The 14,345-nt window shown below is 39.6% G+C and overlaps 2 protein-coding genes across 4 annotated transcripts in view; one reads left to right on the top strand and one right to left on the bottom strand.

The window, feature by feature from the left end:
- The window catches only part of GPR146 (G protein-coupled receptor 146), a 45,421-nt gene extending 33,011 nt beyond the window's left edge, over window positions 1-12,410 (bottom strand). Inside the window, exon 1 of one of the 2 annotated variants that reach the window (XM_056502934.1) lies at window positions 12,332-12,410. In XM_056502934.1, the coding sequence (XP_056358909.1) occupies window positions 12,332-12,341 (10 nt within the window). In that variant the 5' untranslated portion in view covers window positions 12,342-12,410. Of the gene's footprint in view, window positions 1-12,175; window positions 12,268-12,331 lie in introns of those variants that run through there. The other variant, XM_056502935.1, reaches the window with a different exon arrangement.
- C14H7orf50 (chromosome 14 C7orf50 homolog) overlaps window positions 1-14,345 on the top strand; it is a 118,762-nt gene that overhangs the window by 76,135 nt on the left and 28,282 nt on the right. The window contains exon 1 of one of the 2 annotated variants that reach the window (XM_056502947.1): window positions 12,665-12,844. The exons of the other annotated variant lie outside the window; for it this stretch is intronic. Within the exon in view, the coding sequence (XP_056358922.1) occupies window positions 12,752-12,844 (93 nt within the window). The 5' untranslated portion in view covers window positions 12,665-12,751. Of the gene's footprint in view, window positions 1-12,664; window positions 12,845-14,345 lie in introns of those variants that run through there. 2 annotated transcript variants of the gene reach the window in all.

The following is a 14,345-nucleotide window of genomic DNA, read 5'->3' as shown; positions in this document are numbered from 1 at the left end:
GCATGAGAGATACCATTCCAAATGAAGAAATTAAAATTATTACATTGTGTCATCCACATTTTCAGAACAGTATGGATGAACTCTGACTTCTTTAGTGGCTTTTCCCCCTCTATATTAGCCCACAAGACTTTCAGTAAGCAGAAATATACAGGTTTGTGATGATTTGGTATAATGAATCTGATGGTGAGAAAGAGAGCTGTATTCAAAGATTTTTGTTTCCCCCTCGTTTCTTAAAGTAGAAAAATGCTAATGTTTCCTCTTTTTTCTGAACTTCCAGACTGGAACTGAATTTGATAATACTGTTCCCAGGGTAAAGTACCCACCACAGATCTTCTTTGTGGAGCTTATGAATTCTTTTATTTGATTTCTTGCAGTTTTTGGGCACAGCACAGTAAGTTTAGTGCTGATATCTGCATTAGACTTGGCATTTCAGTAACATTCCAGTTTAAAGGTTCTGCTGTGATTCAGTGCTGAAGGTGCAGTGAGTTGGCAGCTCTGGAGAGACTCTTTTCTTTCTGGTGCCATATGTTATCTTTGATCAGGAAACCATTTGAACTGAGATGCCTTCAGATATAATATCAGCAAATATAGAAGTCCAGACCTTACCAGACAGTTTTGCTGCAAGGGAGGATCCAGTTGTGGTTTTGCCTACAAACACTTTTTATTTCTTGAGTTACAGTTTTTAATTACTCACAACTGTGAAGGATTTCATGTCAGCCATGTGAGCTCTATAAACATTCAAAACAGATTTATCATTATGAGTGTTTAGCCCCCTCCTCAATTCACTTCCCTCAAAAGCTGAGGAGAAGGGAATGTTACTGAAGATGGCTTTCTTCAGTAGAGCAAAATGCAAAGCCTAAACTAGTGATCCAGCTGGCATATACTAGAAGCTCCTCAAATGATCCAGGCATCATACAAAATTCTGGCAACAAACCAGGCAGTTGGTGACACCCAGTGCTCCAAAACCCACCAGTGCTGCTTGGAGTGACAGACACAGGCAAGCAAAGTGCTCCATGGTGTGCCAGGAGCAGTGTTCCTGTCACTAACCTGGAGATCTTCCCACCCAAACTGGTACCTGCTCACTGTGGTCCTTAAATAACCGACCAACTGCAGAAACAAGTGGGCACACCTGTGTGACCCAGTGTCCCCAGGAGCACTGAATGAATTCTGCAGCTTTGTCAGACGTGTCTCCACCTCAGAGCTTCCAGAAGAGCTGGTGGGAGTGCAGCTAACACCTTCACCCATCATTCTCCCTGAAGGATGATGCTATATCCAATGCTTGTTCAGGCAAAGACATCTTAATCTTATTGTAATAGGTTCTAATTACTCACTTTCTGCAAGATCCCTGCCTGGGAGTCACCACAAGCCAGATACTCTGTGAACGATTATCCCAAGGAGTTCTTCATTACTGTGGAGTCACTCCAGCTCTTTAAAATGTATGTGCTGATACCATAAATCCATTTTCCTTTCCACTTGGTGTGGAGCCCTTTGTACCCTGGGTTCTGTGTTAATGAGGGCACAGAAGTGCTGCTGTGGCTTTTTGCTCGTGCTGCTGGTTGTCACCTACAGCTGAGCACGTGCCATGGGGACACAGCCACAAAAGGCACTGATAACCCAGCAGGTCAGGTATTATATGGCCCAGTTTTTAAAATTCTGATTATCACTCTGGAGAAAGAGCCACAAAAATGCCACGGGATTGTCTGTCTTTGTAGTGGATTTTGTGGCTTCCTATTTGCAACATTTGTTGCGAATAAATTTTTGCACTTTGGCCAAAACAAGACTGTTTTTATTACTTTGCTTCCAAATGTGTTGAAAGCTTATGTTGCCGTGTTATTTATTGTACAGCACTTAAATAACTTTATATACTGAACATATGCTAAAGTAGAATTGACAAATGGCATCTCCCTCACTGTAACTTCAGAAGAATTTCAGAGAATCTGCAGTTGGTGTCCTACTGCAGCCACTTTGCAAGGAAGACAGACAATTTAAAAGTTTTGGGACAGAATTAGGAAAATTCTAAATATTTGAAACTGTGACAGTACCAGGAACATTAAGCCTAATTTGACTAAAATCCAAATGCAAACTTTAATCTAAGAAGCTAAAAGGAAAGTAGTGAAAGATATGAGGCTTTTCCTAGGGATGAAGGATTTCAGAAGCCTGTAGAGGTCTGTAGGCTCTATTATATGGGTTATGTTTCTGACACCTCCCAAAGGGGATTTAAAGTAGTTTTTTATTTGAAAAGGAAAGATATACAGGCTGTTTGGCAGTAGATCTACTCTTTGAATAGATAAAAATGCCTAAAAACTCTTGACAGTTGCTTGTAAGAGGAGCTGTATTAGATATTTTTCTGCTTTTATTTCTAGTAAATGTATTGGTTGAACAGCTTAGGAGGTGTTTCAGGCTAATTTTCCATTTGCAAGCAACAACTGCATCTCAAGTCTTTTGATCATGTGCCAGTTTTAAACTGAAAACAAACCCTGATATGACTGCACTTTTCACTTCTTTAGACTTTGTCTTTTGTAGTTAGTCAGAAATTTTGCATAGATTTTAATATGCATGCTCCTACTGTCAAATGTGTGTTCCTTTTACATAAATGACAAAGACATCCTGAGCCAGTTCTGCTTTCTTAAGTGGTAAAGGAAGGGAGTTTTGCTGTATCAGTTCTTACAGCATGTATGTCTTTTCCTGTTAAGGCACTCCTTTTCCTAAAACATTTCCCATTATCACTGGTGGTCTGACATCAATAATCTCTTAGGAGGTCCATTCTGAGACCAGGTTAAAAAAATTATTAAAAAATCCTAAAATCTTGTGAGCTCAACTTGTGAGCTCTTACTTTTGTTCTGAGGTGAGCAAAGGGTAAAAGAAACCCTTTTAAATAAATTTGTTCTCTTTCTAAATAGATAACTAGCCAAATGCATTTCAAGTATTTGTTCAACTGATCAAATATTGCTTTAGGTTTAGAAAACAAATTGACCAAATGTTTGAACAATTAGACATTTTGTACCTGAACACTCCTCAGTGACCCTAAGTACTGTGGTCAAAATAAAAGACCCTTTCCATGAAAATAAGTCAGACAAACATTCAATTTTTTTTTTTTTTTTTAGTTCATGAAACAACTAAACTGTGGAAGTTCACACTCTTTTGATTTTACCCTTTTATTTAAGAGAAAGTCACACCAGTGTATCAAATTTAAGTCCTTACTTCTTCTGTAGATACACTGATTGGCTGAAGCACATATATATATATATATATATATTTGGCAGAAACATAACTTGATAGTTGAACATTAGTTTGAATTTGAGATAAACATGTGTGGGTTTGGAAAGCAGAACAGTCTGTCCTGACACTAAATAAACACAGTTCCCAGGTGGAAATTCTCAATTTAGATGTCTGATAACTTCTAGCTCAATGGCTGTGCTTTAAGGTCCTGGCAGGGTTTGAATCACTGGTATTAGGTACCATTCCTCTTTCTGCTCTGGAAGTAGAAGGTGAGAACTCCTTTTTCACACTGTTAGGGTAAGATTTCTACTAATTAGCCAATAACAGAAGACTCAGATACACATAGGCATGTCAAAGATATTTTTGCATGATGAAGAGTTTTAAATAGACCAAATTAAGGTTTTGGCAGCAAGATTTCAAAATCTCCTTTGATTCCTACAATTGCTCTGTTCCTTCTGCTGGTAGTGTCTCCTGTCACAGTGTGAGCTTACAGACTTGGGTGATTATTGGATGTTCTTTTTACAGAACTGTGAGGCTTTTTTAAAGGCTCTAGAGCTTAAATCTTAACAGGCCACTTGCTTTGAGTTGTTGCTGAACTGAATGTTGTGATGCAAGTCCAAAAGGAAATGCAAAGGGAACGACAGAGGATGGCCAGACTTGCTGTTCTTAAACTGCCTTTACCACAGCTTGCAATATGTTTTTATTTGTACTGTATATGAAGATAACATATTTTCTTTATCATATTAAGTATCTTAATGAAGTTAGGGGTATGAGTTATGATTAGATGGCAGCATTTATTTGTTTAATTAGCTAAATGATACAAGTGGAATTTCATTTTGAACTCATCATCTGTTAAACTGCTGGAGCAGCTCAATAATTGACTGCTACCATTACCCACTCCAGAATGAGCAAGCAAATCCACTAATTTTTGCCACAGAAGACTTATTTCTGATGTGTTTATTGAGCACTGGTGTGTAGGTAGTGAGTGAAGGGGATTTTCTTGCTCATTCAACACTGCAGGAAGCAAACCAGCATCTTCTCACTGGAGTTGTACCTGGAAATGGCTACAAAACCTGGACAGCTCCAGTGGAAGCTGCCTGTTTGTCCCTGGCTGTGCCTCAGAGGTTCTCATGGGCAGGTGATCAGTGTCTGTGCTGGACACTGCAGATCAGGGAGTCACAGCTCCAGCAGCCAGAGGAGACACTAATTGAGCCAGCAGCTCACCTGAGAGCATGAAGAACAGAGGGGAACTTCCCTTTTATACAAACACTCTCAGTATTCTGGAAATGTGAGTCCTGTACACTGTAAGACATTTATTAACTGCTATACTGGTTGTCTGTTGCCATTTTTAAAATTTACTTGTTTGCATTTGCAAGAAATCAAAATTATAATTTTTTAACAGTGTGAAACCTGAATTCAGACCCTTGGAAGCAAAAATTGCGCTTTCTGCCTTTTCTAGACTTCTGCTGTCATTTTGAAATTAGAGGGAAATAATTGAAAGCCCAAAACAGCAATGCATGATGCTACTAAAGGGCAACAAATACCAAACATCCAAATTTGAGAGTTGACAAGCTGCAGTTCATCACCCCAGTATGTAAAAGGCAGGATACACACAGCAACATTACATATTTTACACTTAAGTTTATTTTAAGGAATGGTGTCTTCAGCCAGAGGGTGCAAAAAGTGGGATCCCACAAGCTGCACATCCGCTTCTTCCACCTTTCCATCACCTCCTCCTTTTGCTGGCAGAAATGTTCACAGGGAATCAAATTAACAAACTGATTTGGTATTAAAGTAACATTTGTGAGGGGCAGAGAGGTAACTTCCACCCAAATGGGTTTACAAAACCGTGCAAACGCTTGTGCCAAGGAAGAGGTGGGAGAAGATGGAGAGTGTGTCTTGTGGCAGCAGTACTGACTTATGAGGTTTAGATTTTTGCTAAAACTATTACCTGTGATTTTTAGTCATGGGTGTAAAGCTTTCTTTAGAGCCTAAACAGAAGCATTTGGTTGTGTAATCTTTCACTGTAAGCAGAATATGCTCCATCTAATTTATAAGCACATTGTTTTTCCCACTGCAGTCACTATGTGGCTGTATTTCTTCCATTAAGTTAATAATCTCTATTCCATATAATGTGGGTATTGGAGTGTAAGGCAGGCAAGGAAGAAATCAGAGCTCTGTGTAATGACATTAAGCTTTTAGGTTACAGACAGAGTAAAGGACTCACAGCTGCTTAACATATGCCCTCTGCCTGAACTCACTTTATCACTTGGTATCTGACTGCTCTCAACATATAAAAAGTTGCTGTGATTGATAGTCAGTTATACAGTATTTGTCAGGGTGAACTGAATCATTATGTGTATAGATTCAGGAATATAGAAAAATAAAGCTGAAAGAAGAACAACAAAAACTCTGACATCTTTCCCATTCATTAAGCTTTCCTAAGGCAACTGTTTTTGTTTGCAGGAGTTAGTGGTTGCTGGTTTTTCTAACCACCAATTGCTGAGTGATTTAGAGTACATCTCTGCTCTTTTGTTTGGATTTCATTTGCAAAACCATTTAGAGTTATAAAACTGTCAACTTAAGAACATTCTATATATTTTGCCAGTGAGGGCCTCCTGTATGCAGAGTTTATGCATTTCTCTCCATTTTGTGTGCTGTGTGCATTCTCAGTATATATCACTGTTTTTCTGGTTCTTTGAATAATTCCCACTGCCTTCTTTAGAGCAGCAGAAATCCTTGAAGTAATTATGAACTTGCATCTCAGATCAGTCATCAGATATTGCTAACCACAACATCTCACCCTTGGCCAAACCTAGCCTAGCAATGCAGTAACAGAATGTTCTGCTGATCTTAAAAACACTTGAAATTTAGAAACCCTGACTGCAACTAGAATTGAATCATGCACCTAAACATTAGAAAGCACAGACCAGAACTCTTAATTATGTTAATTACAGTAGTTAAACAGCCCTTAAATAACTATAAGCTAGGAGTTGAAAAATATTATGCACACTTTTATTGCCTACTACTCAGAGCTTTGCTCACTGTTTCTCTCCTTTGGTGGCTAAGCTCAGCTTTACATTGTTTGGAAGCTGTAGAGCCCAGGTCTATCATCATTCTACACAACCTCAATCTCTCCTGGCCTTGCTGCTGGGCCCTATTTCATGCATTTCATGTATTTATTTCAGATTTTCTATTCCTATTGTTCATAAGGTATGGCAGATTGAAATCATCAAGTACTTAAATTATATAAATGTGGCTGTGACAACTTTCTGTGACTTGGAAGTTGGAATCTGTCATGGATTTGCACCACTTATTGTTCCTGGATGCTTGGTTGGTCATGTACAGTGGGAGATAAGCCAGGGCTTCAAAACTGCTTTGGAATTTTTGGAGTCAAAAGTTTTTAAGGTTCAATGACAGATGTGAGGAAAGACTTAAATAACTGAAGAGTTCCCTCACTGAATCTGGAAGAATCTGTGCAGGAAGTTCAATGTTTTCTCTTTGCTATCTTAATAGAAAAACAGGTTCTGATTTTCCTGGCTTCCCTAACTTTTCCAGTCTTTCCTGTTGTCCTTGACTTCACATTTCAGTAACCATGCTTCCTGCATCCCTGGCAGGAGATCTTATCTCCATTTTGCACCTTATGAACCTTCCAGTACAATTTTAGCTCCCAGTACTGCAGGGGAAAGTATTAATTTTTAAAGAAAGTTTAAAAAAAACCAAAAGAAAATATGAGGAAATTTAAACTTGATTTTTTTTTTCCTTTGCAGATTGCAGTTTTACTTAACATGTTTTAGGAAACGTAATTGACTTTTACTTCAATCTTCAACAGAGAAGTATCACATCTGCTTGTTCATTTCACATTCCAATAATGGAATGTCTCTCATTAAGGTAGAATATTTTCATTTTGATTGTATCTTAATTTTTCTGTTTCAAAGTATATTTTATTGTTTGCAATTACAAAAAGAAATACAAAGCTTTTCTGTTGCCATTCAGCAGTGCATTCTGACATCTTGGCTTTTTTCCAGACTAGTTAATTTTTTTAAAATTTTTGTTTTGAAGATCAGGATTTCCCTTGAGATGGACCTTCCATTTGCTGTTAATCTCTCTCTTCCTTTGCTCTCTTTTTTTTCTGCCAGGCATAAACTACTTCACTTTCAAAGCTCTGCAGTCTAATCCCACTGTAGCCATTATCCCCATGCACGATGGAAATGTTGACTCTTGGTTCAGTAACAACTCAAACATTTACCTTTGACCATCTGTGTTTTCTAATGACCATCTCCAGTCCTGTGCTGCCCTGGGTGCCATGAAGAAGTTCCTTGTTGTTCCTATCTTAAAACTTTCTTTTGATCCCTACAGGTGTGTGATAAACTTAATCCTCCCATTGGTGGGTCCAGAGTTTCTTGTATTTCACATATTATTCCATCTGTAGTTATCCACTCTAGTTTTTTTATCCACTTTAAAATTACATGGGCAGCTGTTGTTTCCTTTTGTATTTTTACTTGGTTTATCAAAGATGGAAAATCTAAGTTCAGCAGGTAAAGTCTGGCTTTAAAGCTATCATGAGTTGTAAATTCTGTCCATGTAAATTCTGGTGCTTATTTTATAAATATGCTTAAGCTACTTATTATTGAAATGTTATTTTAGGATAACTTGCTAGATGCCTTAATTCCAAAATAAGCAAACATTACCAGCACCTTGTTTTGTGCTGCTTTTACAATTATATTTTTCAGTGTGGTCTGCTGGAATAAGAACAGATTTTATGGAACATTTTTACTAAACAGTCAACAGGTTTTAATTTAGCTTCTTAAATCATAATTGTTTTTCAATTTTCTGCTCTGCCTCACAAATGCATAATGAAGGTGCACCTGATGCTATAAAAACCAGATGTCATTTCAGTATTTTCAGCTGTGTGATAAATTTGGAGAGCTTAAAACTCGGTATCATAGATATATAGTTACAAGAGAGCTCACAAGAGCAGAAAGCATGTAGAGTGTTGCTGAATAAATAGGATTTTGGAATGGGTTGCACTTTATTTTCAGAGACTTTCAAAATTATGGATGGAATTTTCTTAAGGAACTTTCAGGAGACCATTTCAAACTTACAAACAAATTCAAATTCTTTCTCCCTACCAGTCAAGTTAAGTGCCACTTGCACTTGCTCATGGGGAGTTGAGGAGCAGCAAGCAGACCTGAAGGAAAGTTAGATCATGTAATTCATGCCAGCTCTTTAAAACATTTCCTCCTTTATCATTCTCCTTGAGAACTTTAAGAACTTCTTAAAACAGGATATTCTGTGGCAACTGAACTGTGCCTGAAATACAGCTTTATAGTGCAGCTTCATAGTACTTGTTTCTTTAAACATTTTCAAATTCTGTGTACAGGTGTTCAAAGGTCTCTTAGTGGAAATTATATATTTAGAAGAAGGATCATTTTACACAAATTAATTGTCACAATCTCAATCATCCGTCTCTGGTTATCACTAGGCAGGAAGTCAAATGTAAAAATCAGTAATGCTCATCACATTTCTTCCTCATTTTGTTTAATGATGTCTCTGTTTCCACAGCCTAACTGAGGGTCCAGTTCTCTGTCTCTCAAACCATTTATCCCATTGTAAAGCAAACCAAGAGGCAAGATGTGCTGAGGTTGGAATGAAGGTGCAGGACAGGCTGCTCATGTTCCAAGTGCTGCTGTGGGTGTCTATTTTAGGGTGACTGAATCATGAAATGATCACATTCTGCTAAAGAAATTAATCCTGCCCACTCTGGTTTTTTGAGTGTCTTCTCTTGGGCCTTGTGCATGACAAATTGAAAGTTGTGTGTTCCTGCCTAGGTGTGCCTGTGCAGCTGAATGTATGTAAATGTAGGTATGGATGAAACACATTCTGGATTATTTAGCTAGGTTTTGAAGAAGATCTTAGTATAACTGATTAAAAATACTGCTGGTTTTATTAAGAAATTAAGGAAAAAAAAGTTCTGTCTGGGAGAATATGGAGTGTTTGAGAGTAGTGTATATGTCCCAGGACATTCATTCCCTGTAGCTATACATCCTGTTAACTCTGCAGTTGAAAACAGTGGCAGCTTGGTGGTAAGGAGGTATGAATTTTTTTATGGGTTTTGTTGACCTTGTTTTTAACAAAAATGTCTTCCTAAGTCAAATACAAGGATTCCTGTTTGAATTGTAGGGAAAGCCACATTTCCTACAGATCAATAATCATTTATTTTCTACTTAATATTTAGTCTTCAGCTTCACTAATCTTTCCCATAAATGGCAAAAATATACCTTCTCCAGCTGTATGTTAATTATGTTCCATTTTTAAGGCAGAATGGGTACATTACAGAGAAGCTGTCAATTTGAGACCGAGCAAACTAAATATACTCAGCTGAGTGAATCCAGCACTGTGAGCATGAACCACTGGTATAAATAGGAAAGGAGACACCTTGAAGCTTTACCATATTCAACAAGTGTCAGGTCATGTTCATTTGAAAGGGATGGCAACACTCTTTTTCCCCCAGTGCAGGCATGAATGTTGTTTCATTGAACACAGGCTATCCAGGTGTTCAGCAGACTCTGGTGTTTGCACCTTTATTGTTGAATTTCAGCATTTTTGAATGGCTGTTCAACTTGTTGTTTATAATCCCAGATCTTTTCCTTCACAAAGACTTAAATGGGGGAGGTTAAAACAAAGTGTTTGTCCTTCCTCCTTTGAAATACTTCCATCTATTTTTCTCACTGTTTCAAAACCTTATGGACTCTTTCCAAACAGCTCTTTTACCAACAAGCATTGCTGTAGGGACAATTGCCATGAGCTATTAGGAACTCTTGATTGTGATGAAGATGTGTTTCCTTGTTGAGGACAAAGTACTCCTGATGATATGGGACCTCCAAGACTGGTAGAAACATGAGAAATTGGTTCCCAATAGTTCTTTTCTATTGTACCCAACTTAGCAAAGCAACACGGGATCCTTCCAGAGGAAAAGTCTGAAGGATAGGTCACTGTGCACAGAATTGGCTTTGATAACATAGACATGACTAAAAAACCCTGGTGTGACTGCTAGAATATCTGTATTTTGTCACAACTTCTGATAGAGAAAATACATCTCTTTCTATGTTGTGTGTTTGAAAAGAACATATTCCATTAACAGTGGTCACTCATGCTGCTTGGCTTCTGAAAAATGCATCACTATGAACAAAAATATCCCATACTTTAAAGATAATATTTATATTTTTGCTGAGGAAGTAATGGGGAGGAATATCACTTGAGCTTGAGATGTCAGTACAAGCGATATGTGTTGTGTAAGTTCCACCTAAGCTTTCCTTCTCTGAAATGTTAAATAAAGACTTTAATGAGTTCCTCTGCACAAAGATAAATTTAGCTCCAAGAGCAGTGCACAGCAGACTTGTTGATTGGTGTGGGAATGATTGCTGTGGTTCCTGAGCTAGGAAGGTGCTGTCATTTCTGCAAAGGATCTATGCAGGGGAGGCAAAACAGAGACCTGACTCTGCAATATGAACTGTGGGTCTGCCCAGAACTTCATGTAGGGTCCTGTTCTATTATGAATCATAACTTTGCTTTTTTTGTTTTAAATGAATGTTCTTGAATTACATCTTCAGCTCTAATTTTGTGATAATTTTGTGTGACAAGTTCAAAATATGGATTAATAAATTAGACTAGAAACTTCTTACTAGAAACTTCTTACTATTTAAATACTGCCACAGCTATTTTCATAGCTTTATTAGAACAGTTCATGTTTCAACTTATGCATGTTACTTTTGGCCACTGGGTGTTCTCCAGGTCATTCTTTAAGTGGGTGAGTCATCCATTTCTGTGTGACATGAGAATAACAAAATGACCCTTTAAAAGTGTGTGATTTCCAAGGAAAGAGCAACACTGCACCTGCAGATGCACATCTGCACTTGCTGTACTAAATTCATGCATTCTGCTGGTACTGAGCTGGAAATGCTGGGAGGTCTCTTCTCTCTGCCTTCAGACTTTGTACCCTACAGGCTGGGGATAAAGAGGACTGAAATATTTCGGTGGAAGTGGAGGAATCCAGTCCCTCCCCAGCCCTCTCCAGCAGTGAGCATGTGTGTTGCTGTCAACATCTGCTGATGACCAGCATGAGGGGGACAAGCACTGTTGCTCTTGCTCCACAGGCACCTATTTATTATCTGTCCCAGTGAATTCCTGCCTCTGCTGGAGAAGAGATGTAGCTATCATTATTTTTGCTTGCCTTGCAGAAGGCAGGCTTTGATTTCACTCTCTGTGCCTCACTGAGGTCTACGTAAATCATCTGAAGATGGCCAAAAACTTGAGAAGAATGTTGTGACCTACAGCTGTTATCTGTGCCTTCCCCATTTTTACTGGGGATAAAGCCTGTTTGCATTAGCATAACGGCAAATAACACAAGTGCTGCATAGACCTGTGTCGGTCCTTCCTAAACAACGTGCCAGAAATCCCCTTTGGCTGTGTTAACAACTTATTGCCAAGTTCTTTTTGACAAAACAATCAGCCTAGCCCCCGTGCATGCACGCTGCAGAGCAGCACATGGAACTCGGTGCAAGTATGTTCTGTATGTGGCTGCTATGGTGATTACAATACATAAATAAAATAGATAAATATGGGCCATATTAGAAATCCATTAGTGGCACCGTCTCAGATCGCAGCAGCTCCGTGCGGTGTTCCCTGGCTCCTGGGGGAGCTGCGCTTAGGCAATGACCCTGTCCTACCTTGTCAGCTCGCAAATTCAACACCAAGCGGGTAAACAAAGGGCTTTTGTGCACGGTTTATAGTTCAGGGAGGATTAGTGGCCTGACACGGTTCTCAGACGGGACAAGCTTAGCGTTAAGTCGCCCGAGGTTAACGAGGGCGGACGGGGGGCAGGCTGTGCGGGCTGCAGCGGAGGGCTCCGGGCTTTGGGACGCTTTTTGGATTGCCAAAAGCGGGTTCTGCTCACCTGGCTCGGCGTGTCCGGCACGTGTCCCCGGCCCTCCAGGTGCCTCAGGATGTGGCTGATGTCAGGCACTGGCTCGCAGCGCTGCCCGCGGCTCCAGGGATCCGCTCCGCCGGCTCGGACATCCTACCCCGATCCCGCTTCCCTGCCCGCGCTCACCTTTTAGCATTCTCCGACCGTAAAATCCATCCCTTTCCTGAAATGCAGAGCGATGCACTTGTCCAATGAAGTTTTTCCAGGCGGGATTCAAATTCCGAGCAAGCCTTTAATTTCCTTGGCGCTGGGGGCAGAGCGCAGGCAGGGAGGCGAAGGAGAAGCGCTCTCGCTTCCTTTAAATCCCCAGCAGCGGCTTCCCGGCGCTGGAAGCGAAGCAGCTTGTCATGGTGATCTTCGGAGTTTAACTTCAGAGGGGGAGGGAGAAAGTGGAAAGCAAACTGAATGCTGTAGTGGAGATTTCTCTCTTCCCCCACTGGGCCCCTTGCCGACTGTTTTTATTGATTTCAATCACTGGAGGCTCGCTGGCTCTCAGAAGAAACACTGTGTAATGTGTTCTTTCCTGGCTTTCATTAAAGAAACTCAATGCAGTGCGGTCACGCTGCCGAGCTCGCCTGGCAACCTGCCTACACCCTGTGGTACCTCTTTCATTGGAGGAGATCGAGCTCGTGGTTCGGGGTTGGTTTATTTATTTTTTTTTTCTAATTCTCCAGCAAGGATTTCAAAACAGCCTCTGCTCTGCTTCTACCTCCTCTCGCAGCCCAAAGCCTTTTTAAGCCTCGGAAGAAATTGTCAGCACCACTAAAGGGGGCGACTTTGGTGGCAGTGAAAGCGCCAAGTGCTGCCACAGTCTCGTGCTCCTTCTATTAAAATTCCTCTGCGTTTCTGAGGAGGGGTTAAAAGGGCTGTGTGTAAGCCACAGGGATGTGGATACAAACGATTTCCGAGGGGGTTCCTTTTTTTTTATTTTTATTTTTTTCTTCCCGGTTCCATGTTCTCCTGATTGCTTAACACGGTTTAATTAGGAGTAGGGAACTAAGCAAAATCCTTCAACAAATATGTGAAAATTCCTGGCCACACTGTAGTTGCAAATGAAGCAAAACTGCACTCCCTAGTCTGCAGTTGTGGTGGTGTCTCAAGTATTTCTGTTGTACTCGGGGCTGTGATACTGAAGGAGAAAAATGAGAAATACAATACGATCCTAATTTATGCCTTAGAACTTAATCTGCCACAGCACAGGAGTATGTACTTTATAGGAGCAGCAGTCTATAAAGTGGAATTCAACAAGCTGCATTCTTTAAGTTGTGTATTCTGTGTGCCTGTAAATGCTTTCATGTAATTTAGTAAATTGTTCAATTTCTTCTTATTCAGCAGTTGCTAATGATAACACTTTATGTGCTTTTTGCAGTTGGCTGTAAATCTGAGACATGCAAAGATCACACAGTTGTAAATTAAACCAGGTTTCAAGCTCATCAAGGTTCATCTATTCTAAATTACAGCTGCAAGTTTAGGGTGCTACCTGATCACTTGTGTTCCTGAGATACTGTAGCTGTATGCACAAGGAGGCTTTTTAGAAAAAAACAAACAAAACCCAACATTTACATGACCACAAAAAGAATCCTTTCCTGGAGCAGAAAGATAAAAAGGCTGTTCTTACTTAAATCTGGTTTCCTGCAGAACTTGTTTGAGGCTCCTCTGCCTGGAATGAATCTACAGAAAGCTTTCCTTACCAACTTAATATAAATTATTGCCAGTGTTTTTGTTGTGAGGAGTTGACATTCTACAAACACTTAGCTTTTATGAAAATTTTTTATTTTTCTTTAAGCAGTATATAACTTCTAAAAGGTTCTTCCTCTGTAAGCACTACAGACATTGTATAAAGAGTATTTCTACATGTTGCTTTTTTTTTAAAATTTGCTTTCTGCACAATAATGAAATTTCATATGCCCTCTCTGGTCATACTTCTTTTCATGGGCTGCTAAATGATAGAAAATAATTATTTAAATTCAGTGTGGCCTTGAACTGCTTTATGCAAATTCTCTAGCTGTAGTTGTAGCACAACTCTTTGACCAGCCTCGGATAGCAAATAATTTGTCAATTTTTCTTTTATGAACCTTGTGTCTAAGGGCCTGCCAGCCTTTCTTCTCTGTGGGTTTTGATCTGTGTTTATAGATTCTGC

Source organism: Oenanthe melanoleuca, chromosome 14, assembly GCF_029582105.1.
Source record: "Oenanthe melanoleuca isolate GR-GAL-2019-014 chromosome 14, OMel1.0, whole genome shotgun sequence".
Taxonomy (NCBI): domain Eukaryota; kingdom Metazoa; phylum Chordata; class Aves; order Passeriformes; family Muscicapidae; genus Oenanthe; species Oenanthe melanoleuca.
This window is presented reverse-complemented; position numbering and strand designations above follow the sequence as displayed.